Here is a 26,439-nt window from a genome sequence, read left to right as displayed (position 1 = left end):
CACTGCCCCAGGTAGGCATCAAATAGTCTTGCAATCAGCAGGAGATACCACAGGATCCCATTGTTCCATATTGTTCCATGGTTCTGTGATTCTATCTATATTCCTTTGTAGTCTGTTTGTTTCTGCCTTACAACTTGCTAGCTCTTCATCCAAATCACTTATATAAATAATAAATATTAGGGGGTCACAGCACTGATCCTTGTGGCACCCCACGAGTTACTGTTTGCCAATTTGAAAATGACCCACTTATCCTGACTCTCCATTTTCTCTTAGTTACCCACTAACCTATACATGCTAATATATTAGACATGTGAGACGTGTGCTAATATGCACGTCATTTTTGTCTCATCAACCTCTCTTGCCACCCTCTACCCTGTTGAGGAACCTGACTCAACTTGCAATCAGCAGGAGATACCACAAGATCCCATTCCAAGGACCAAATCCATGATGGCAACATTCTGCACCTGGCAAGCAGTAAGAAGAATTCTAAAGGCAGTGTTCCGAGTTTCCTCTGCTTGAGTGGTCTGTCTGTACTGCAGAAAAAGATGACACCTCTACCATCATTCACTCCAACATGGCGGGGTCTGCACCTCCCAAATGGCAAAGATAGGCTTCAAGTTCCAGGTGACTCCCCCATGTTCCTTCACCCTCTCTCAGCTCTTTGGGTGGACTGTACAATGCCCCGAGGGCTTCCACAAGGAAACTGCATCAGTCTTTTTTTGGTGGCTGCCCGTTGAAATCTTCACAAGAGACCTTCAGCATAGAACTCATGTACAACTTCAGTCAATGGCACACTAGCTACATCAGGCCCCTAGCCTAGCTGCATCTACTTGTATGGGGTGCCTCACTACACTTGTGAAATTTGCTCCACTATACTAGTGTTTTATTCCACTTGGTCCCAGGATCACAACAGATAGTTGGAGTGTCAATGGCAATTATGCAATGTCCTACTCCGACAGAGTCAGGTTCCTCAACAGGGTAGAGGGTGGCAAGAGAGGTTGGTGAGACAAAAATGACGTGCATATTAGCACACGTCTCACATGTCTAATATATTAGCATGTATAGGTTAGTGGGTAACTAAGAGAAAATGGAGAGTCAGGATAAGTGGGTCATTTTCAAATTGGCAAACAGTAACTCGTGGGGTGCCACAAGGATCAGTGCTGTGACCCCTAATACTTATTATTTATATAAGTGATTTGGATGAAGAGCTAGCAAATTGTAAGGCAGAAACAAAGAGACTACAAAGGAATATAGATAGAATCACAGAACCATAGAACAATACGGCACAATACAGGCTCTTCGGCCCACCATGTTGTGCCGACCTTCAAACCACACCTAAGACTATCTAACCCCTTCCTCCCACATATCCCTCTAACTTAAATTTCTCCAAATGCTTATCTAACAATCTCTTGAACTTGTCCAATGTATCAGCCTCCACCACCATCCCAGGCAGCGCATTCCATGAACCAACCACTCTCTGGGTGAAAAACCTCCGACATCACCCTTGAACTTCCCACCCAATACCTTAAAGCCATGTCCTCTTGTTTTGAGCATTGGCGCCCTGGGAAAGAGGCGCTGCCTGTTCACTCTATCTATTCCTCTTATTATTTTGTACACCTCTATCATGTCTCCCCTCATCCTCCTCCTCTCCAATGAGAACAGCCCTAGCTCCTTTAATCTGTCCTCATAATCTATACCCTCTAATCCAGGCAGCTTCCTGGTAAACCTCCTCTGCACCCTTTCCAATGCCTCCACATCCTTCCTATAATGAGGCGACCAGAACTGGACACAGTACTCTGTGAGGCCTAACCAGAGTTTTGTAAAGCTGCATCATCACTTTGCGGCTCTTAAACTCGATCCCCCGACTTATGAAAGCGAATATCCCATAAACTTTCTTAACTACCCTATCCACCTGCAAGGCAACTTTCAATGATCTGTGGATATGAACCCCCAGATCTCTCTGCTCCTCTACACTGCTCAGAATCCTGCCATTTACCTTGTACTCTGCCTTGGAGTTTGTCCTTCCAAAGTGTACCACCTCACACTTCTCTGGATTGAACTCCATCTGCCACTTCTCAGCCCAGCTCTGCATCCTATCAATATCCCTCTGTAAGCTTCGACAACCTTCCACACTATCCACAATACCACCAATCTTTGTGTCATCTGCAAACTTGCTGACCCAGCCTTCCACCCCCTCATCTAAGTCATTAATAAATATCATAAAAAGTAGAGGTCCCAGAACCGATCCTTGTGGGACACCACTAGTCACAGCCCTCCAATCTGAATGCCCTCCCTCCACCACAACCCTCTGCTTTCTACAGGCAAGCCAATTCTGAATCCACATGGCCAAGCCTCCCTGGATCCCATGCCCTCTGACCTTCTGAAGAAGCCTACTGTTACGGACTCAGTGAAAGTCCCTTTAAGATAGAGAGTGTGTGTGTATGTGTGTGGGGCGTGCTTACGTCAATAGAAGATAAAGGACGTAATGACGTTGTTGAAGAAGTTAGAAGAAGAAAAAAGAGAGAGAGAGAGAGAAGGGAGAGAGACACCAGCCTGCTTGTTTTCTCTATCGATGGATGAGAAACAATAACTGTGTTTGCCACTGAAATCCATGTATGGAAGTTGGAAGTAATCCGGTGGAGTTCACTTTGTTGCTGACCTGTAGAAGGAAACAGGTATTTGTGTGTGGACGACCACGGTTCGGATGCTTTTCGGGGTGAGGAAGTCACTACCGAGTAAACACTGGAGTGTCGTTTGGGGTCCATCGTGGAACATTTGGATTTCGTATGTACTCTCTCTATGTTTTTCTACATCTACATCTTATCTTCAGACAACGGTGGTTGTTGAAGAAGCCCTTGCTCATGTTTCACCTTATGGCTTGCGGAACTGAACTTTAAGAACCATTCCGGAACTGGGAGTTTTGGACTTTGTCACACACACACGCACGACGAGTTTAGTTTTGGGGTTAACGTTCGAGGTTTAACATTTTTGAATTCTAACATACTAACATTTTTACTTTTATTTTACGTATTATCATAAGTAGTGATTAATAAAATAGTTTTTAACACTGAATCATGCTCAGTGTGTTTCTTTTGTTGCTGGTTTATGACACTACTATGTGGCACCTTGTCAAACGCCTTATTAAAATCCATGTAGACCACATCTACTGCACTATCCTCATCAATCTTCCTCGTCACCTCCTCAAAGAACACTATCAGGCTTGTGAGGCAAGATCTTCCCTTCACAAAGCCATGCTGGCTGTCCCTAATCAGACCATGTTTCTCCAAATGCTCATAGATCCTATCTCTTAGAATCCATTCCAACAGCTTACCCACCACAGACGCAAGGCTCACTCGTCTGTAATTCCCTGGACTATCCCTACTACCTTTTTTGAATAAGGGGATCACATTCGCCACCCTCCAATCCTCCGGTACCATCTCCATTGACAACGACGACTCAAAGATCCTAACCAACGGTTCAGCAATCTCCTCCCTCGCCTCACGAAGCAGCCTGGGGAATATTCCGTCAGGCCCCAGGGACTTACCAGTCCTAATATTTTCTAACAACTCCAACACATCCTCTCTCTTAATATCTACATACTCCAGCACATTACCCTCACCTACACTGTTCTCAGCTTCATCAAGACCCCTCTCCTTGGTGAATACTGAAGAGAAGTATTCATTGAGAACCTCACCCACTTCCACAGCTTCCAGGCACATCCTCCCACCTTTGTCTTTAATTGGACCTACCTTTACCTAGCCACCCTTCTGCTCTTTATGTACGAGAAAAAAGCCTTGGGATCCTCCTTAACCCTACTCGCCAAAGCCTTTTCATGTCCCCTTCTCGCTCTCCTCAGCTCTTTCTTAAGCTCCTTCCTTGCTGCTCTATATTCCTCACGAGCCCTGTCCAATCCTTGCTGCTTACACCTTATGTATGCTGCCCTCTTCTTCCTAACTAGTTGTTCCACCTCTATCGTCACCCACAGTTCCTTCACCCTACCATTCCTTCTCTGCCTCACCGGGACAAATTTATCCCTAACATCCTGCAAAAGATCCCTGAACATCGACCACATCTCCATAGTACATTTCCCTTCAATAATGTCACCTCAATTTACACTCCCAAGATCTCACCTTACAGCCTCAGAATTCACCTTCCCCCAATTAAATATCTTCCCGTCCTCTTTGCCCCTATCCCTGTCCATGACAATTCTAAAGGTTATGGAGCAATGGTCACTGTCCCCCAAATGCTCACCCACCAAAAGATCTGTCACCTGACCCAGTTCATTACCTAAAACTAGATCTAATATGGCATTCCCTCTAGTCAGCCTGTCAACATACTGCATCAGGAATCCGTCCTGGACACACTTAACAAACTGCGCCCCGTCTAAACTTTTGGCACTAAGTAGGTGCCAATCAATATTTTGACAGTTGAAGTCTCCCATTATAATAACTCTGTTATTTTCGCATCGCTCCAAAAACTGCCTCCCAATCTGCTCCTCAGTATCCCTACTGCTACCAGGGAGCCTATAGAATACTTCCAGGAGGGTAACTGCCTCTTTCTTTTTCCTAACTTCCACCCATATTGACTCTAGAGAGGATCCTTCTACATTATCTACCCTTTCTGCAGCTGTAACCGTGTCCCTGACCAGTATTGCCACCCCTCCTCCTCTTCTCCCCCACTCCCTATCCCTTTTAAAACACTGAAAACCAGGAATATTCAATATCCATTCCTGCCCCGATGTCAGCCATGTCTCTGTAATAGCCACAATATCATAGTCCCATGTACTTATCCAAGCTCTCAGTTCATCTCCCTTATTCCTGATGCTTCTCACATTCAAGTAAATGCACTTTAGCCCATCCACCTTACTACTTTTGTAGCCTGTACCCTGCTTCTCCTTCCTCAAAGCCTCTCTACCTGTCAGATCTGACTTTCCCCATCCCCTTCTTCCTCTGACCTACTCCTCCAGTTTCCTTCCCCCTCGCAATCTAGTTTAAACCCTCCTGAACCACCCTAGCAAACCTGACCGCAAGGATATTGGCCCCCCTCAAGTTCGGGTGTAACCCGTCCTCTCCGTACAGGTCCCACCTTCCCCAGAAGAGATCCCAATGATCCAAAAATCTAAAACCTTCCCTCCTGCACCAACTTCTCAGCCATGCATTTATCTGCCATCTCCTCCTATTCCTACCTTCACTATCGCATGGCACTGGCAGCAATCCCAAGATCGCTATCCTCGACGTCCTGTCCTTCAGCCTTCTGCTTAGCTCACTAAACTCACTTTTCAGGACCTCATCCCTCCTCCCACCTATGTTGTTGGTACCAACCTGAACCATGACTTCTGGCTGTTCTCCCTGCCACTCTAGAATCCTGTGGACCTGATCAGTGACATTCCGGACCCTGGCACCTGGGAGGCAACAAACCATCCGGGATTCATGCTCACTGCCACAGAACCTCCTATCTGTTTCCCTGACTATCAAGTCCCCTATCACTACCGCCTTCATTTTCTCCTCCCTTCCCTTCCTAGCAGCAGGACCGGTCCCAGTGCCATAGACCTGGCTACTGCTGCTAGGCCCCGGCAGGTCATCCCCCTCAACAGTCTCCAAAGAGGAAAACCTGTTACTGAGGGGAACAGCCTCCGGGGTCCTCTGCTCTATCTGCCTGTTCATTTTCTTTTTCCTTTTCCCTCCCCTGACAGTCACCCGTCTGTCTACTTCCTGGACTCCAGAAGTACCTGCTTTAAGGGGGGGGTAACCGTCTCCTTATGTACAGTATCTACAAAACTCTCCCCCTCCCTGATGCTGCGCAGTGTTTGAAGCTGTAACTCCAGCTCATCGATTTTGAGCCGAAGTTCCTCCAGCCTCAAGCACTTACTGCAGATGTAGCCATCGTGGACCGCAGCAAGGTCCACGAGTTCCCACATCAAGCAGCTGCAGCGCACCACCCTGTCCTCCATCTGAACTAATTCCTTTTTTTAGCCCCCTAGTTTTTCCTACTTAAATATTTACCACAGATAACAGGTAAACCTTACCTTTACCTACCTACCAGCTACTCACCTGCCTTACCCCTTTACACCGAAGCCCCTTGAGCCAAAGCCCAACCACTCTGCTTCCTCTCACTCAGCAGCCCACTCCAACGCTGCCCGCTGGATATGGCGGTTTGCTTTTTAAAATGCCTGCACCATGCCTGCGCAGTCCGGCCCCCACTCTTCCCGACTAAAACTTATAGAAAAACTCAAAGAAGAACCTTATAAAAATCTAACCCTAATAATTACAACCCCATTAAAAACTAACCCTTATAACTAAAACCCTATTAAAAAAATAGATAATAAAGTAAAACTTAAAACTTAACTGCTCCGAAGTCTTCCGAAGCGAAACCCGTTACGTGAGAGGGCAAGAAGTTGGCAGATTGAGTATAACATGCGGCTACCCATTAAGAATGAAAATACTGATTATTATTTAAACAGTGAGAATAAAATAACTATGGTACAGAAGGAATTTGGTGATCTTCGAACGAGAAAAACAAGAAGTTAGCATGCAGTTACAGCAAGTGATTAGGAAGACTTATTGAATGTTTTTGCAAAGATTATGGAGAATGAAAGCAGTGGAGTTTTGATGTGGCTTTACTTGACATTGATGAGATTGCACCTGCAGTACTGCATATAATTTTGGTCTCTCTATTTAAAGAAGAATATGCTTGCACTGGAAGTTCACCAGGTTGCTTTCTGCAATGAAGGGGCTGACATATGAAGAAAGTTTAAACGGGTTGGGCATATATGATATCTTTATTAGTCACATGTACATCAAAACACACAATGAAATGCATCTTTTGTGTTGAGTGTTCTGGGGGCAGCCTGCAAGTGTCGCCATGCTTCCGGCGCCAACATAGCATGCCCACAACTTCCTAACCCGTACATGTTTGGAATGTGGGAGTAAACTGGAGCACCTGGAGGAAACCCACACAGACACGGGGAGAACGTACAAACTCCTTACGGACAGCAGCGGGAATTGAACCCAGGTCGCTGGCGCTGTAATAGCGTTGCCCTAACCACTACACTACTGTGCCTGCTCATTGGAGTATAGAAAAATAAGAATGATCTTACATAAATACAAATGATCCTGAGGGGAATTGACAAGGCAGATGCTGAGAGAATGTGGGGATGTCGAGAGCTTGTGGGCATGGTTTCAGAATAAAGAGTTCCCCACTTCAGATGGAGATGAGGAGGAATTTCTTCACTGAGGGTCATGAATCTTTGAAATTTTCCATCCCAGACAGCTATAGAGGCTAAGTCATTGAATTCATTCAAGATGGAGGCAGACAGACATGTAGAAGGGTGGGGAGAGAGTGGTAGGGTGATGGTAAGGCCAAGATTGGATCTGACTGAATGGCAGAGCAGGATCAAGGGGCTGACTGGCCTACTTCTGCTCCTCACACAAAATACTGGAGGAACTCAGCAGGTCAAGCAGCATCGATGGAGGGAAATAAACAGTTGCCATTTTGGGTCGAGACCCTTCCTCACGACTCTGGATTCTTCTGGCCCTGGTTCCTCTTCCCACCAGGTTATTCGGTGGAAAAACCACAACAAATTCCCTTGGCTTCCCTAGATTGTTGAAACTACATCAAGCCACACTAATGTGAGCCCAAATTAAAAGATTGCCTTAAAGGATGTTCCCTATCCTACTGCTCCAAACAGCTGGTCAAGACCACAACCCAGGAGAAGCAGCAAGTTAAATACAGTAAACTCAGACAATCCATTTAATTTCAAGCGGATTGGAAAATTACAATTTATGTCTTTTTGCAAAATGTAAAGGGTGGCCTCCCTCTCACATAACATTGCTAAAATGGAAGCGGAGCACAATAGTAGGTCATTACAGACTTGCTTATCGGGAGACCACAGTCAGTGTGAATCGGTAGTAACGTTTCCTCCTTGCTGATGACAACCACTGTTGCTTGCAGAATCTCAAATGGCAATGAGGAGGCGTACAGGAGTGAGATGGATCGGCTGGTTGAGTGGTGTTACAACAACAACCTCGCGCTCAACATCAGCAAGGCCAATGAATTGATTGTGGACTTCAGGAAGGGGGAGCTGGGAGAACACACACCGGTCTTCATTGAGGGATCAGCGGTGGAAATGGTGAGCAGCTTCAAGTTCCTGGGAGTCAACATCTCAGGGCCTGGGCCTAACACATTGATGCAGTCACGAAGAAGGCATGCTTCATTAGAAGTTTGAAGAGATTTGGTATGTCACCAAAGACTCTTGCAAATTTCTACAGATGTACGGTGGAGAGCATTCTGACTGGTTGCATCACCGCCTGGTATGGAGGGTCCAATGCACAGGATCAAAAGAGACTGTAGAGGGTTGTAGACTCAGCCAGCTCCATCACGAGCTCAACCCTCCCTACCAATGAGGACATCTTCAAGAGGTGGTGCCTCAAGAAGGCAGTTTCCATCATTAAGGACCCTCACCACCTGGGACATACTGTCTTCTCAGGGAAGAGGTACAGCAGCCTGAAGACCCACACTCTATGTTTCAGGAACAGCTTCTTACCCTCCGCCATCAGATTTCTGAACAGTCCATGAACCCATGAACACTACTTCATTATTCCTCTTTTGCTTTATTTATTTTTTGAGGGGTAACATGGTAATTTTTATGTCCTGCACTGTACAGCTGCTGCAAAACAACAAATTTCACAACATATGTCAGTGATAATAAATCTGATTCTGATCAAATGATAAGCTGTTAAGCAAGCACTCTTATCCAGTTTTATCAACTACACCAGGCAACTATCAGAATCACATGATGCCCTAGCTAGGCTGCTGCTCTGCTCTTTGCTACAAGTTCAGATACTTTTCCTTCCTGACTGTTCATTGCAGCATCCAACTGATTAAATCCATTATTCTGAGATATATCTGAACTGGACAACAATTGTAGGTACTACAGATTGAGTTTAATGGAGAAAAACAATAGCTGACAAGTTGATCTCTTGTAATAAATAGATTTGCAACCTGAACAAGAATATCCACATCCACAAAAGTAAACTTTTACATCAGACAAAGATTACCTGTGAGGAAGCGTGGATCAGTTATCCAGTCAGAGGAATAAACAGCATGCTTGGTTAGGTTTATGGCCTGCAGGTATCCATTACATGTACAAAATGCTAAAGCCATTACAAAAATAGCGAAGGGCGTCGACTTTCCTCCTCTGATTAAAAAGGGGTATATCAATGACCTGCAATGAAGAAGAGAATTATTTATCACTTTTACCTCAAAGGAAAGTATTGCAGGGAAATACTAATGAATTGAGGTAAGTAGCTCATAATTTACGACATTAATGGCTGCCATGTATTGCTCCTCACTTTCATACGCAATCATTTTATTTATTTTAAAATCAGACTTATCCATTTTTTGACAGAATAGAATCACTGAATGGCTGCATCCATACAAAGTCAGTGTCAGAGCAATGGTTGCAATAACCTACCATCTCCTTAAGGCCCTGCAAGATTTTTTTAAGATAATTATCAATGCTATTCGCTCTCTTGTGAATGCTATAATTGAATCTGCTTCCACAGTGCAGTGCATTCCAGACCCTAACCATTCATTATGAAAAATAATCAGTCACCTCATTCTACGGCTCCTCGTTCTTGACCCCTCCATCAATAGGAAAAGTTTCTTTGTTCATATTCTTCAAGAATTTAATTACCCCTTTCAGAACTGCCCCCCACCTCCACCCCCTCCCAACCAGCTTCTACATTTACCCAAATAATTAAAGTTCCTCAATCCTGGAATCATTTTAATAAAAGAAACAAAAGAGACTGCAGATGCTGGAACTCTGGAGAAACACATGCGAAATGCTGGAGGAACTCAGGCAGCATCTATGGAGCAAAATCAACAGTCAACGTTGCAACCCATTGTCTTTCTGAAAGTGTGGCGTTCAGAATGAGACACAGTCCTCCAGTTGTGACTGAACCACTGTTTTATAAAAAGGTTACTCAAGTTTCCTTCTTCCGTAACTCTGACCTTTCTATTTCCTGTCCACATCATTTTGCCCATATCATTTCCGCCTGCAATCCTCTCCACACTATGATCTTCCTCCAATTATCTCTCAACAATCTTTTCCAAACCTGTGATTTTCTCCCTCCTAGAATTTTTACCCATCCCAATACTCTTGTCCCCTTTTCCACCAGCCTGAACCCCTAGCCACTCCCCAATTTTCTCTCTGACCACCAATGGTTTATCCCTGCAGGGATTTCCTTTCCACCAATTTTCTCCCTCCTCCTGCCATTGTGAGTGACTGCAGAGACAAGGGCTACTGCATGGTTTGGGTGCATTTTTATGTGCAAGGTCTGGGACAGCCAAGTCTACCATATCTAATACTTTGTATGTCTCGTATGTTAGGATATTGGTCCCTCATTGTCCCATATCCACAAAGTTGCTGATCAAATTGACCCCAAGCAACTAAGTAGAGTTTACGGACCACAGGGCTTCTGAGGTCCACCAATGATCAACTTGTAGTCTGCTGGCCATGACCTGAGCAGATTATTTGTGATCAAAAGGCAAACTGCAGATCTTGGCTGGGACAGAGGGAGGTCCAGCAGTTCCTACCTCCACTTTGCTGCAAAATTTCCCAATAAATAGGAAATCAATCTACCAGCCTCCTTGTGAGTGTCTGATTTAATGATGTTAACAAAGTGCAAGCTGAAAATGCTGGTGACACTCCTTAAGTCAGGTAGCATCTGTGGAGAAAGAAACAAGTTATTGTTTCAATTTGATTACCTTTCCTTAGAACTGGTAGATAATTCAGGAAAGGTTCCATCATATGTTCTGGTGAAACAATTTCTCCATGGACGCTGCCTGCTCTGCTGACAATTTCCTGCGTTTTCTATTTTTATTTCAGATTTCTCACAATGACCATTTTTTGGAGCTGAGGTTTTGGCTCGAGAGGTTTTGGCAAGGAGTCTGAGCAGTGGCAAGATAAGATGTGCTACTTTCCTCTGTAGTTTGCTCCTTCTGCAGAATGTGGGAGATTGGGGAAACCTCCAGTGTGCCTGGTGACTATAACCGTGGGAAGCGTAACTAGCTGCAGCTCCTGACTGACTGCATCGAGTGGCTGGAACTGCAATTCCAGTGATGCTGAGAGCATTATGGACACAAGCTTTAGTGAAGTGGTCATGCCGAAGGTGCAGGCAGCAGGTACGAGAGAGCGGAGATTGCCGGAAAATAACGAGGTTTTTTTTTTCTCTTTCTAGCGTTCGGGACAGCGGCGAGTGACTGCGCAGGCGCGTGACGTCACCCGGAAGCGCGCGGGCGATTTAAAAAGCAGACTAGCATATCTAGCGGGCAGCGTCGGAGCGGGCAGTGGAGTGAGAGGGAGCAGAGTGGGTTGGGCTTTGGCTCAACGGGCTTCGGCGAGAGCGGGAAAGAGGCGAGATTATAGAGAGGGGTGAGTTATTAGTTTAGTTTAGTGTTGAGCTCAGTGATATTCAGCAGTATGCATCTGGGATTAGTGTTGTGTTTGGAGTGTCAGATGTGGGGCCCCTGGGAGACGACCAGACTCCCTGATAACTACATCTGCGCAAAGTGCACCGAGATGCGGCTCCTCAAGGAACGGATTGAGAGTCTGGAGCAGCAGCTGGATGACCTTCGGTTGGTTAGGGAGAGCGAGCAGGAGATAGACAGGAGTTATAAAGATTATGTAGACAGCACCTCAGTGGCAGTCCCCCTCAAAAACCGATATCTCATTTTAGATTCGGTTGGAGAGGATGACTTCATAGAGGAAGACCTCAGCAGCCAGGACCTTGGCACCGTGTCTGATACTGTGGTCCAGCAGAGGAAGAGACATGCAGTGGTTATTGGGGATTCGATAGTAAGGGGTACGGATAGGAGATTCTGCGATAGCGATAATGAGTCTCGGATGGTGTGTTGCCTCCCTGGTGCCAGGGTACGGGATATCACAGACCGTGTCGAGAATATTCTGAGGGGGGAGGGTGAGCAGCCAGAAATCTTGGTACATGTAGGTACCAATGATGTAGGTAGGAAAAGAGAAGAGGTCCTGAAGGAGGAATACAAGGCATTAGGGAGAAGGTTGAAAAGTAGGACCTCAAGGGTAGTAATCTCAGGACTACTACCCGTGTCGCGTATCAATGACAGGAAGAATAGAAAGCTCTGGCAGTTAAATGCGTGGCTGAGTGACTGGTGCAAGGGGCAGGGCTTCAGATTCTTGGATACCTGGGACCTTTTTTGGGGGAGGCAAGACCTATTTGCTAAGGATGGGTTGCATCTAAACTCCAAAGGGTCCAATATCCTGGCGGGAATGTTTAATTTAGTTGTAGGGGAGGGTTTTAAACTGATCTGGCAGGGGGATGGTAACCAGGATGCTAGGTTACAAGATGCTAAGGTGAGGGAGAAAGTGTATAGAAACGAATCCATTGAGGATGGCAAGAATGACAGGCAGGTGATAAGTCAGGATAATTTACTGAATAATAGAAGTACAACAAATCCGGATGTTAGGATACAGAATGTTAGGATCGGGGATGAGGATGTTCGGATACCGAATGTTAGGATAGGGGATGAGGTCTACACGAACATGTCTAAGATAGTAGGTAGCGAAGATAGTAAGAAGGATGGACAGGTAGAAAGTCAGGATAATCTGCTGATCAATAGAGGTACAATAAAATCAATAGCAGATACCAGTCTAAACATACTATATTTAAATGCACGTAGCATCAGGAATAAAGTAGATGACCTAGTGGCACAACTACAGGTTAATAAATATGACATCGTTGCAATCACTGAGTCGTGGCTTCATGATGGATGTGATTGGGAACTGAATGTCAAGGGGTATACAGTATATAGGAAGGATAGGAGGGTAGGCAGAGGGGGAGGTGTGGCCATGATGGTTAGTAGCGATATAAAATCAATAGAAAGGAAGGACATTGGGTCAGAGGAGGTGGAATCCTTATGGGTGGAGCTGAGAAATAGCAAGGGTAAAAGAACAATAATAGCAGTCATATATAGGCCCCCGAACAGCAGTCAGGAAGTGGACCATAAGTTGCAGATTGAGATAGAAAAAAGCATGTCAGAGTGACAATGTGAAGATAATTATGGGGGATTTTAACATGAAGGTGGACTGGGAAATGCAGCAAGGCGGTAGTACTCAGGAGAGTGAGTTTGTGGAATGTCTAAGGGATGTTTTTCTGGAGCAACTTATTGAGGAGCCCACCAGGGGATCGGCTGTTTGGATTGGGTGCTGTGTAGTGAACCCGAGGTGATTAGGGAACTAAAGGTAAAGGAACCACTGGGAACAAGTGATCACAATATGATTGAGTTTAGTTTCAAGTTTGAGAAGGAGAAGCTGATAACTGGTGTATCGATATTTCAGTGGAATAAGGGAAATTACAAAGGTATGAGAGATGAGTTGGCCCAAATTGATTGGAGGAGTAAGTTAGCTGGAGGGACGGCAGAGAAAAATGGAAGAAATTTCTACAGGAAATAAGGACAATGCAGGACAGATATATTCCAAGAAAAAAGAAGGTTTTGAATGGAAAAAAGGCACAGATGTGGATAACGAGGGAGGTGAAGGATAAAATAAAAGCAAAAGGGGCGGCGTACAAAGTAGCAACAAATTAGTGGGAAACAGAAGATTGGAACGATTTTAAAAATCTGCAGAGAGAAACTAAGAAGGTCATTAGGAAAGCAAGATGAGTTACGAAAGGAAGCTGGCGGACAACATTCGGAAGGATTCTAAGAGTTTTTTTAATACATAAGAATAAAAGACAGACACGGGTTGACATAGGACCAATTGATAACGGTGCAGGAGGTATTATAATGGATGATAGTGAGATGGCAAGGGAATTGGAATGAATATTTTGCATCGGTCTTCACCGTGGAGGACATAAGCAATGTGCCCATTAGTCAGGAGTCTCACGAATTGGAGCTGAGTTCAATTGAGATTAATAGGGAGAAGGTGCTTGGAAAACTAAAGGGGCTTAGGCTGATAAGTCTCCCGGACCGGATGAGGTGCATCCCCGGGTTCTGAAGGAGGTGGCTGTGGAGATAGCGGAGGCGTTGGCGATTATTTTTCAGGAATCGATAGATTCTGGCATGGTTCCGGAGGACTGGAGGGTAGCGAATGTAGTTCCGTTATATAAGAAAGGTGGGAGGCAGCACAAAGGCAATTACAGACCTATTAGTCTGACGTCAGTGGTGGGAAAATTATTGGAGTCTATTCCTCAAGGAGGAGGTTACCGAATACCTAGAGGCGCAAGGCAAGATAGGACCTAGTCAACATGGTTTTGTGAAGGGGAGGTCCTGTCTGCCAACCTATTGGAGTTTTTTGAAGAAATCACAGGTAGGGTGGATAAGGGAGAGGCGGTAGATGTTGTGTATTTAGACTTTCAAAGGCCTTCGATAAGGTGCCTCACAAGAGACTGATTAATAAGATGAGAGGTCATGGAATTATGGGCAGGGTAGCAAAATGGGTGGAGAATTGGCTGGTTGGCAGGAAGCAAAGGGTGGAAATAAAAGGATCTCGTTCTGGTTGGTTACCGGTTACTAGTGGTGTGCCGCAAGGGTCGGTGTTGGGGCCTCTCCTTTTTACCTTGTACATCAATGATTTGGATGATGGAATAAATGGTTGTGTGGCTAAGTTTGCGGATGACACCAAGATAAGTGGAGGAGTAGGGAGCATAGAGGAAATAGAAAGAATGCAGAGGGACCATAGACAGTTTAGGAGAATGGGCAAGAAAATGGCAGATGAGATTCAATGTTGAGAAATGTGCAGTTGTACACTTTGGAAGTAGAAATAAGCGGGTAGATATTATCTAGAAGGAGAGAAGATTGATAGTGCGGTAGTACAAGGGACTTGGGGGTACTTATACAAGATACCTTAAAAGTTAACCACCAGGTTGGATCGGTGGTTAAGAAAGCGAATGCTATGTTGGCATTCATCTCGAGAGGTATAGTGTATAAAAGTAAGGAAGTGTTGATGAGGCTCTACGGGGCGCTAGTGAGGCTCATTTGGAATACTGTGCGCAGTTTTGGGCCCCGCATCTTAGGAAGGATGTGCTGACGTTGGAGAGGGTTCAGAGGAGATTTACGAGAATGATTCCAGGAATGAAAGGGCTTAAGTATGATGAGCGTTTGTCGGCTCTTGGACTGTACTCGCTGGAGTACAGAAGGATGAGAGGGGACCTCGTAGCGACATTTAAAATGTTGACAGGTAAGGATAGAGTAGATGTGGCTAGGCTGTTTCCCTTGGTGGGCGTGTCCAGGACCAGAGGGCACAATCTTAGAATTAGAGGGTACAGTTTCAAGACAGAGATGAGGAGAAGTTTCTTTACCCAGAGGGTGGTGAAATTGTGGAACTCCTTGCCACGCACAGCAGTGGAGGCCAGATCAGTGGGGGTGTTCAAGGAGGAGATAGACAGATATCTAAATAGTCAGGGTATCAAGGGATATGGGGATAAGGCTGGCAAATGGGATTAGAATAGTTTTTTTTTCTCTCTCTTTTTTTCCCACCCCATTTCTTTTTCCCTTTTCCTTGGAGCAGACTCGATGGGCCGAATGGCCTGCTTCTGCTCCCTTATCTTGTGATCTTGTGATCTTGTGAGCAGGTAGGTGGGTGACCACAAGGAAAGGTAGAGGGGGTAGGCAGAGAGTGCAGGATTGTCCTATGGCCATTCCCCTCACTAACACATATCTCATTTTGGATGCTGTTGGGGGGTTTGGCCTTTCACAGGAGAGCAATGGCAGCAACAAGGTCTGGGCACAACAACTGGCTCTGATGTACAGCAGGGGAGGGTGCAGACAAGAAGGGCTGCAGTAATAGGAGACTCCATAGTTACTGGGACAGAAGGCAGATTCTGTGGCCGTGAACGAGACTCTAGGATGGTATGTTGCCTCTCGGGTGCTAGGATTGAAGATGTCACCAAGTGGATGCAGAGCATTCCCAAGGGGGAAGGTGAGCAGCCAAAGGTCATTGTACACATTGGTACCAATGACATAGGTAGAAACAGGGATGCGGTCCTGCAGAGTGAATACAAGGAATTAGGCAAAAGGTTAAAAAGCAGGACCTCAAGGGCTGTATTCTCTGGATTACTCCCAGTGCCACATGCTGGTAAGGATAGGAAATAGGAGGATGGGCAGATAAATGAGTGGCTGAGAAGCTGGTGCAGGAGGGAAGAATTTCGGCTCTTTAACCATTGGGATCTCTTCTGGGGCAGAGGTGAACGGTGAACTGCACCTGAACTGGAGGGGGAACAATATCCTGGTGGGGAGATTTGCTGTTGCTACTCGGGAGGGTTTAAACTAGTATGGCGGGGGTGGGGGGGGGGGGGGTGAGACACAAAGTATTAATGTGGCAGATGAGAAAATTGAGGCAAATATAGAAGCTAAAGCGAGCAAGTTCAGTAGTCAGGACAGGCAGGAGCAGGAGAGGGAAGGAAGAAGGTATGATATACTAAACAGCATTTATTTTAATGCAAGAAGCCATACAGATAAGGCAGATGAACTCTGGGCATGGATAGATACATGGATCTGGGATACTAGAGCCATGACAGAAACATGGTTGAGGGATGGGCAGGACTGGCTGCTCAGTGCTCTAGGGCACAGTCTACAGACATGATAGAGGTGAAGGTAAGAGAGGAGGGAGAGTTACATTTTTGATTAGGGAGAACATCAAGGCAATACTGACAAAGAATATTCCTGGGGAATTGTCCAGAGAGGCTAAATGGGTGGAACTCATAAATAAGAAGGGGGTGATCACTTTGATGGGATTATACTGTAGGCCCCCCCAGTAGTCAGCGGGAATTAGAGGAGCAAACATGTTGTAAGATCGCAGATGAACAATAGGGTTGTAATAGTAGGTGATTTTAACTTCCTTAATATTGACTGGGACTGCCGTTGTGCTAAGGGCGTGGGTGGGACGGAATTTGTTGTGTCCAGGAAAGTTTTCTAGAGCAATATAAGATATCTTCATTAGTCACATGTACATCAAAACACACAGTGAAATACATCTTTTTGCGTAGAATGTTCTGGGGGCAGCCCACAGGTGTCACCATGCTTCCGGCACCAACATAGCATGCCCACAGCTCCTAACCCGTACGTCTTTTGAATGTGGGAGGAAATCGGAGCACCCGGAGGAAACCCACACAGACACGGGGAGAACATACAAACTCCTTACAGACAGCGGCGGGAATTGAACCCGGGTCGCTGGCGCTATAATAGCGTTACACTAACTGCTACATGTAGATGATCCTACTGGAGAGGGGGTGACATTAGACGTCCTGCTGGGAAGGAAACTGACTGAAGTGTCTGTCAGGGAGCACTTTGAGACTAGTGACCATAATTCTATCAGTTTTAAAATAGTTATGGAAAAAGAAAGAAGCGTCCACAGGTTAAAGTCTTACGTTGGTCCAAAGCTGATCTTGATGGCATTAGACAGAAAGTTGCAAAGTTTGACTGGAAGAGACCAGTTACAGGTAAAGGGATGTGGGGCAATGGGAAGCTTTTAGAAGTGAGAGAGGGAGAGCTCAGGGCCAGCATGTTCCTGTTGGAGTGAAGGGCAAGGCTGGCAGTATTAGGGACCCCTGGCTGATCACAGGTATTGAGGCTCTGGGTGGAAAAAGGAGGCATATGTCAGGTATAGACAGGTGGGATCAAGCGAATTCCTTGAGTATAATGGATTTACAAGTACACTTAAGAGGGAAATAAGGAGGGCTAAATGAGGACGTGAGATAGCTTTGGCAGATAAAGTAAAGGAGAATACTCTTGCCAAGTCGATTTACAGTCATGAGGGCAGGTTAAGGTGAGGTACAGGTAAAATAAAAACTTGCAGCAGCATCACAGGCACGTAGGTTCAGACAACACACAGAATATAAAATTATACAAAACACTGAGGAGAAAAAAACTGTGCAAAACAGGACATTAATGCAAGACATTAGTGAGCCCATCAAAGATATCGGGAGTGACAACTCCAGAGACCAACCATCACAAATTAAAGATGAATCCCTCCGTCTGGGAGTCAGGAGAACCCTTCATCGTGAACCTGGCCAGTTCGCAAGTGTGTGGGTAATATCCCAGCTTAGCAATAGAAGTAAATGTAATAGTGCATGTTAAAATAGTGCATATTAGATAATCAGTGCATGCAAGAGTTAATGAAGCCATTTGTGAAGAGAACTCTGTTGAATGTGATTATTTGCCTGGAAGTGCTGTTACCAAGAGAGTTAGGCAATGGTACCACGTGGTAGGCTGGTCTAGAACATTAGATCACATGGGATCCAGGTTGAGCTAACTAATTGGATATAAAATTGGCTTGGCGGTAGGAGTCAGAGGACGGTGGTGGGGGGTTGTTTTCCAGAATGTAGTAGGTGTGTGACCAGCGGTGTGCCGCAGGGATCGGTGCTCATTCCACTGTTGTCTGTAATCTATATTAAAGATTTAGATGAGAACGTAGTTGGTATGATTCGTAAATTTGCAGATGACACCAAAGTTGTTGGTATAGTGGACAGTGAAGAGGGTATTCAACATTACAATAGGATCTAGATCAACTGGGGAAAGTGGACCAAAGAATGACAGATGGAATTTAGCTCAGGCAAGTATGAAGTGTTGTATTTTGTTAAGTTAAACCAGTGCAGGATTTATGCAGTAAATGGTAGGGCCCTGGAAAGCGTTGCAGAACAGAGAGACCTAGGGGTACAAGTACGTAGTTCCCTGAAAGTCGCAACACAGGTAAACAGAGTGGTGAAGAGGGAATTTGGCATGCTTGCCTTCATTGGTCAGAGCATTGAATATATAAAAGTTAGGATGTCATGTTACAACTGTACAGGACGTTGATGAGACCACACTTGGAATATTGTGTGCAGTTCTGGTCACCTAGCTATAGGAAGGATGTCACTAAGTTGGAAAGGGTGCAGAAAAGATTCACAGGGATATTACCTGGATGGAGGGCTTGAGTTATAAGAGACTAGGGCTGTTTTCCTGGAGTGTAGGAGACTGAGGGGTGACCTTATAGTATATAAATCATGAAGGCCATAGATAAGGTGAATAGTCAGACTCTTTTTCCAAGGTAGTAGAGTCTAAAACTAGAAGGCAAAGATTTAAGAGGGGAATGATTTAAAGGGAACTGAGGGGCAACTCTTTCACACAGAGGATGATGAGAGGAGGAGGCCAGTGAGCCTGACGTCAGTGGTGTGAAAGTTACTGGAGGGGATTCTGAGGAACAGGATGTACCAGCATGTGGAAAGGCAAGGACTGATAAGTGATAGTCAGCATGGCTTTGTGCATGGGAAGTTTTTTGATGAGGTGACGAAGAAGAGTGATGAGGACAGGTCAGGGCAGTAGATGTTGTCGACATGGACTTCAGCAGGGCCTTAGACAAGGTACCGCATGGTAGTCTAGTTTGGAAGGTTAGATCACTTGGGATCCGGTGTCAGTCAGCCCATTGGATACAAAATTGGCTTGGTGGAAGGAGTGAGAGGGTGGTAGTGGAGGTTGTTATTCAGATTGGAGGCATGTGACCAGTGGTGTGCCATAGGCATCGGTGCTGGGTTCACTGTTGTTTGTCATCTATATTAACAATTTGGATGAAAATGTTGTTAACATGGTTAGTAAGTTTGTGTCACAAACCAGCAACAAAAGAAACACACTGAGCATGATTCAGTGTTAAAAACTATTTTATTAATCACTACTTATGATAATACGTAAAATAAAAGTTAAAAAAAAATGTTAGTATGTTAGAATTCAAGAATGTTAAACCTCGAACGTTAACCCCAAAACTAAACTCTTCGTGTGTGTGTGTGACAAAGTCCAAAACTCCCAGTTCCAGAATGGTTCTTAAAGTTCAGTTCTGCAAGCCATAAGGTGAAACATGAGCAAGGGCTTCTTCAACAGCCACCGTTGTCTGAAGATAAGATGTAGATGTAGAAAAACAGAGAGAGAGTACATACGAAATCCAAATGTTCCACGATGGAACCCAAACGACACTCCAGTGTTTACTCGGTAGTGACTTCCTCACCCCGAAAAGCATCCGAACCGTGGTCGTCCACACACAAATACCTGTTTCCTTCTACAGGTCAGCAACAAAGTGAACTCCACCGGACTACTTCCAACTTCCATACATGGATTTCAGTGGCAAACACAGTTATTGTTTCTCATCCATCGATAGAGAAAACAAGCAGGCTGGTGTCTCTCTCCCTTCTCTCTCTCTCCTTCTGCAACAACGTCATTACGTCCTTTATCTTCTGTTGACGTAAGCACGCCCCACACACACATACACACACACTCTCTATCTTAAAGGGACTTTCACTGAGTCCGTAACATTTGTGAATGACACCAAAATTGGTAGTGGAGTGAACAGTGAAGAAGGTTATCTAAGATTACAACAGGATCTAGATGAATTAGGGAAGTGGGCCAAGGACCAGCAGGTGGAATTTAACTTGGACACGTGTGAGGTGTTGCATTTTGGTAAGGTAAACTAGAGCAGGACTTGCACATTATACAGTGGGCCCTGGGGAGACCTAGGGGCACAGGTACATAGTTCCCTGAAAGTATTGGTATTGGTTTATTAGTGTCACTTGTACCGAGCTACAGTGAAAAACTTGCCTTGCATACTGTTCGTACAGATCAATTCATTACACAGTGCATTGAGGTAGTACAAGGTAAAAACAATAACAGAATACAGAGTAAAGTGTCACAGCTACAGAGGAAGTGCAGTACAGGTAGACAATAAGGCGCAGAGTCATAACTAGGTAGACTGTGAGGTCAAGAGTCCATCTCATCGTATAAAGGAACCATTCAATAGTCTTATAACAGTAGGATAGAAGCTGTCCTTGAGCCTGGTGGTATGTGCCCTCAGGTTCCTGTATTTTCTGCCTAGTGGGGGCGGGAGAGGAGAGAATGGCCCGGGTGGGTGGGGTCTTTGATTATGCTGGCTGCTTCACCAAGGCAGCGAGAGGTATAGACAGAGTCCACGGAGGGGAGGCTGGTTTCTGTGATGTGCTGGGCTGTGTCCGCGACTCTCTGCAGTTTCTTGCAGTCCCGGGCAGAGCAGTTGCCATGCCGGGCCGTGATGCATCCAGATAGGATGCTTTCTATGGTGCATCGCTAAAAGTTGGTGAGTGTCAAAGGGGATGTGCTGGGTTTCTTTAGCCTCCTGGGGAAGTGGAAGCATTGGTGAGCTTTCTTAGCCATGGCGTCTATGTGGTTGGACCAGGACAGGCTATTGGTGATATTCGCTCCAAGGAACCTAAGGCTCTCAACCCTCTCGACCTCAGCACCACTGATGTAGACAGGCGCATGTACACTGCCCCCCTTTCCTAAGGTCAATGACCAGCTCTTTTGTTTTGCTGACATCGAGGGAAAGGTTGTTGTCACTAAGCTCTCCATCTCCTTCCTGTACTCCTACTCATCATTATTTGAGATATGGCCCACTACGGTGGTATCATCTGCAAACTTGTAGATGGAGTTGGAGCAGAATCTGGCCACGCAGTCATGAGTGTATAGGGAGTAGAGTAGAGGGCTGAGGACACAGCCTTGTGGGGCACCAGTGTTCAGAATAATTGTGTCGGAGGTATTGAGTCTCAGGTCTCAGAGTATGGTGATGAGTTTGCTTGGAATCACAGTATTGAAGGTGGAGCTGTTGTCAACAAACAATAGTCTAACGTAGGTGCTTTTACTGTCCAGATGCTCCAGAGATGAGTGTAGGGCCAGGGAGATGGTGTCCACTGTAGACCTGTTTCGGCAGTAAGCGAATTGCAGTGGGTTGAGGTTTTCCGGGAGACTGGAGTTAATGCGTGCCATTACCAGCCTCTCAAAGCACTTTATGATAGTGGATGTCAGATCCACTGGCCAGTAGTCATTAAGGCATGTTACCTTGTTTTTCTTAGGTACCAGGATGATAGTGGTCTTCTTAAAACAGGTGGGAACCTGAGATTGAAGCAGGGAGAGGTTAAGTATATCTGCAAATACCCCAGCCAGCTGATCAGCACAATATCTGAGGACATGGCCAGGGCACCATCCAGGCCAGATGCTTTCCTCAGGTTCACTCTCCGGAAGAGTGATCTTGCGTCTTCAACGGTGACCACAGGTTCAATTGCATTGGAGGCTGTCAGGGTGGGTGGTGACAAACCAATTTGCTTCTGTTGAAAACATGCATAGAATGCATTAAGATTAGGAAGGGATGCGCTGTTGTTGACTATGCTACCCAACTTAGTCTTGTAGCCCATTATAGCATGTAAGCCCTGCCACAACTGACGGCTGGTCTGGGACTCTATTTTGGACTGGTATTGTCTCTTGGCATCTCTGATAGCTTTACAAAGGTCATATCTCGATTACTCGTAAAGGTCAGGGTCACCTGATTGGAATGCAGCAGTCCTCGACTTCATTAGGGAGTGGATCTCCCAGTTCATCCATGGTTTCCGGTTTGGGAATAGCTGTATTATCCTCTTTGGTACACAGTCCTCCACACACTTGCTGATAAAGTCCATGATGGTGTTGACATACTCATCAAGGCTGAGTCTTTGAACATGGACCAGTCCACTGACTCAAAACAGTCACGTAGAAGCTCATCTATTTCCTCAGACCAGCACTGAACGACTTTCTGTACCAGATCCTTCTGTTTCAGTTTCTGTTTGTATGCAGGGAGAAGGAGCACAGCCTGGTGGTCTGATTTCCCAAAGTGAGGGCGAGGGGTGGCTCGGAAGGCATTTTTGTTGGTTGTATAGCAATGGTTAAAGGTGTTAGGGCCCCTGGTGGGACAGGAGACGTGCAAGTAGTACTTTGGTAACACTTGAGGTTGGCCTGGTTGAAGTCATCTGCAATAATGAAGAAGGCCTCAGTAGTGATACAGATAGACAGGATGGTGAAGGCGGCATTTGGCGTGCTTCCCTTCATTGGTTAGGGCATTGAGTACAGGAGTTGGGACATCACGCTGCAACTGTACAAGCCGTTGCTGAGATCACACTTGGAATATTGTACCCAGTTCTGGTCACCAAGCTATAGGAAGGGTGTCATTAGCTGGCAAGGGTGCAGAGAAGATTCATATTACCAGGACTACAGCATTTGAGTTCGAAGGAGAGAATGGATAGTCTGGGACTTTTTCCATGGAGTGTAGGAGACTGAGGGGTGTAGGAGAACTAGAGGTATATAAAATCATTAGGCATGTTGTCTTTTTCCTCAGGGTAAGGGAGTGTAAAACTAGAGAATTTAAGGTGAGAGGAGAAAATTTAAAAGTGAATTTTTCACACCAAGGGTGGTGGGTATATGGAACGAGCTCCCAGAGGAAGCTATAGAGGTGGGTACAATTATAATGTTTGGACAAGTACATGCGTAGAAAAGGCCAAGAGGGATTTGAGCCAAACACAGGCAAATGGGACCAGCTCAGGTAGTTATCTTGGTCAGCATGGACGAGTTGGGCCGAAGGGCCTGTTTCCTTGCTGTATGACTCTATCTAAAGGATGGTGGATAAGTGGAACAAGTTGCCAGAGGAAGTGGTAGAGGTGGGTACAATTACAATGTTTAAAAGATATTTGGACAGGTACATGGATAGGAAAGGTTTAGAGGGATATGGGCCAAGTGCAAGCACAAATGGAACTGGCTTGGTTAGACATCATCGTTGGCATGGATGGGTTGAGCCAAAGGGCCTGTTTCTGTGCTGCTTATTTCTATGACTCTATTTCCAGCATCAGTATGTGTTGGTGGAGTGTCCTGTTTCTTCAAGGCATTTGTACTGCACCTATGAGATGATAACGGATCTGGACTTGTCAGGTTGTGGGGAGTTGTCCATCATAGTTTTCTCTCTCAACTGCTCCTGCCTATTGTTGGGCAATTGTGGGAGTGGGTTAATAATATTTATCTTCTACGCAGTGTACTTGTACTGTAATGGAGAACTATTGCCGATTGCTAAGTCTTGAAGAAAATATGGTCACTATTGACCCAATATGGTCTTGCATTTACCCATGTTATACCACTTGATCTCCTGGTTGGCACAATTTTTTTAAGCACTGTGTTATTTTTAAAATCAATTACAACCTATTTCACAGACTGCAGAGAGTTGTGGACACAGCCCAGCGCGTCACGGAAACCAGCCTCCCCTCCTTGGACTCTGGCTTTACCTCTCGCTGCCTTGGTGAAGCAGCCAGCATAATCAAAGACCCCACCCGCCCGGGTCATTCTCTCTTCTCTCCTCTTCCATTTGGTAGAAGATACAGGAGCCTGAGGGCACGTACCACCAGACTTAAGGACAGCTTCTACCCCACTGTGATAAGACTATTGAACGGTTCCCTTATACGATGAGATGGACTCTGACCTCACGATCTATCTTGTTGTGACCTTGCACCTTATTGCACTGCACTTTCTCTGTAGCTATGACACTTTACTCTGTACTGTTATTGTTTTTACCTGTACTACATCAATGCACTCTGTGCTAACTCAATGTAACTGCACCGGGTAATGAATTGACCTGTACGATCGGTATGCGAGACAAGTTCTTCACTGTACCTCGGTACAAGTGAGAATAGAAACAGAAAAACTACAGCACAATTCAGGCCCTTCGGCCCACAAAGCTGTGCCGATCATGTCCCTACCCTAGAAATTACTAGGCTTACCCATAGCCCTCTATTTTACTCAGCTTCATGTACCTATCTAACAGTCTCTTGAAAGATCCTATCGTATCCGCCTCCACCACCGTTTCCGGCAGCCCATTCCATACACTCACCACTCTCTGAGTAAAAAACTTACCCCTGACATCTCCTCTATATCTACTCCCCAGCACCTTAAACCTATGTCCTCTTGTGGCCACCAATTCAGCCCTGGGAAAAAGCCTCTGACTATCTACTCTATCAATACCTCTCATCATCTTATACACACTGCACAATTTCTGCCATCTGTTAATCAATCTTCTGCAATTCTGCAAGCAACATGTTTGACAATACAAGCTGGGTGGCTTTGAAGAGAGAGATTCATTAGTTGTAATCTAGAAAGAATAAAACTAATAGTATAATGAACCAATACCAATATCATTCACCCATTTGGTATCTATCTGCTGATACCTACGCTGTACTCGAGTGTCCTCTTATACATGGCAGTATTATGAGAGTTCTTACGATGTAAGATCGAATTCCTGAATATGTTTCGAGATTAATTAATATTTGCAGCACCTTTAATGTCCTAACGTTCAAGTGGAGGAAGACAGCGGGATATGGTTTCAGCGAGGGTGGTAGTCGAGTCATATAGACTGGCAGGCAGTTGCCGGCAACTCGCAACACTTTTGTTCCTTACTGGGGGAGGGAGCTTCCCCTTTGCCACAATATCAAATGTCCCATTATTTTCGAAGCGATATCTGCGTCACTGTGTACTTTGAGCACTACTCCGAATAGTATTATTGTCTTACACATTTTCATCGGCACAGTTCCTGTTAGGAGATATGCAGACTTACCTCTGACTGTAGTGACAGATGAACATGCCAAGCATTAGCATGTTGGGTGGTTGCAAAGGTTTGTCAGCGCTGAAAAACAAATACAGTGGGATTGCCAAGGACGGGATCTCTTGGACAAACCAAGCAACCTTCCCGTTGATGAGAAATCTGTATTTACTGCTGGAATACCTCCCGTAAGGAATTTCAACAAATCGCAAGGCCAAAATACAGCCACCGATAAGGATGATCAGCCATGACAACAATTCTACCAGCACCTCGCTTTCATTGTTCATATGTGAAAGGAACCGAAACACTGGCTGCAAGAACATCATGGAGAGCTATTGCCAGTTGCAGAGTCTTCTGCCGGCCCGCAGGAAAATGTGTTCGCAATCAACCCGAAAGGGTTGAAACTTGACTGCAAAATGCAGTGCGGTTAAACTGATTGTTGTAGGTGAAAAGACAGTTCTTGAATCCAGCTCACTGGAAGGAGAACTCCGCTTTAAACCATTCAAGGGCGGTGCTGCTTTGAGAGCCGGTCACGTCGTAGGTTTCGCAGTATCCCGGAACAAACCGAGGGAATGGACGGCAAGCGAAAGGGCCACTCACAGCAGCACTGTTCGTTTCCAGCAGTTTGCTGAGCGGCAAGTTGGAAAATGAACGGTAGTTGCAAAATGTGTTTCATGCCCATTGTAAAGCCATTGTTACATGCACGGGTGGGCAACTAGCAAATGCACTTCGAAATGCAAATTGCCAGAAACCTTAAATTAAAAGAGAGATTACTGGAAATACTCATTTTCTCTTTCCACAGATGTTGCCTGGCTCCTGAGTAGTTGCAGCATGCTCTGTTTTGTTGGCAAAGACATCTAATAACCACTACTCTGGAAAGTGTTCAAGGAACAAGGAAAGTGCGCTGGGGACTTTGGCAAGCCACCGAACACTCTAATAAACTTCTACAGATGTACTGTTAAAAGTATCCTGACTGATTGGACCAGGGTCCACAACAGCAATTCGAATGTGTATGAATGTGAGAAGAGTAG

General features: G+C 45.4%; 1 protein-coding gene across 1 annotated transcript in view; it reads right to left on the bottom strand.

Annotated features, from left to right (window-relative positions):
- The window catches only part of srd5a1 (steroid-5-alpha-reductase, alpha polypeptide 1 (3-oxo-5 alpha-steroid delta 4-dehydrogenase alpha 1)), a 33,214-nt gene extending 7,157 nt beyond the window's left edge, over nt 1–26,057 (bottom strand). Inside the window, exons 1-2 of the mRNA XM_052016526.1 lie at nt 25,424–26,057; nt 9,057–9,223 (exon numbers count right to left, since the gene is read on the bottom strand). Coding sequence (XP_051872486.1) covers nt 9,057–9,223; nt 25,424–25,734 — 478 coding nt within the window. The 5' untranslated portion in view covers nt 25,735–26,057. The remainder of the gene's footprint in view (nt 1–9,056; nt 9,224–25,423) is intronic.
- Nucleotides 26,058–26,439: the final 382 nt, after the last annotated feature.

The sequence above is a fragment of the Pristis pectinata genome, chromosome 5 (assembly GCF_009764475.1).
Source record: "Pristis pectinata isolate sPriPec2 chromosome 5, sPriPec2.1.pri, whole genome shotgun sequence".
Classification (NCBI taxonomy): Eukaryota; Metazoa; Chordata; class Chondrichthyes; order Rhinopristiformes; family Pristidae; genus Pristis; species Pristis pectinata.
The sequence above is the reverse complement of the archived record's forward strand: the minus strand, read 5'-3'. Positions and strand labels throughout refer to the sequence as shown.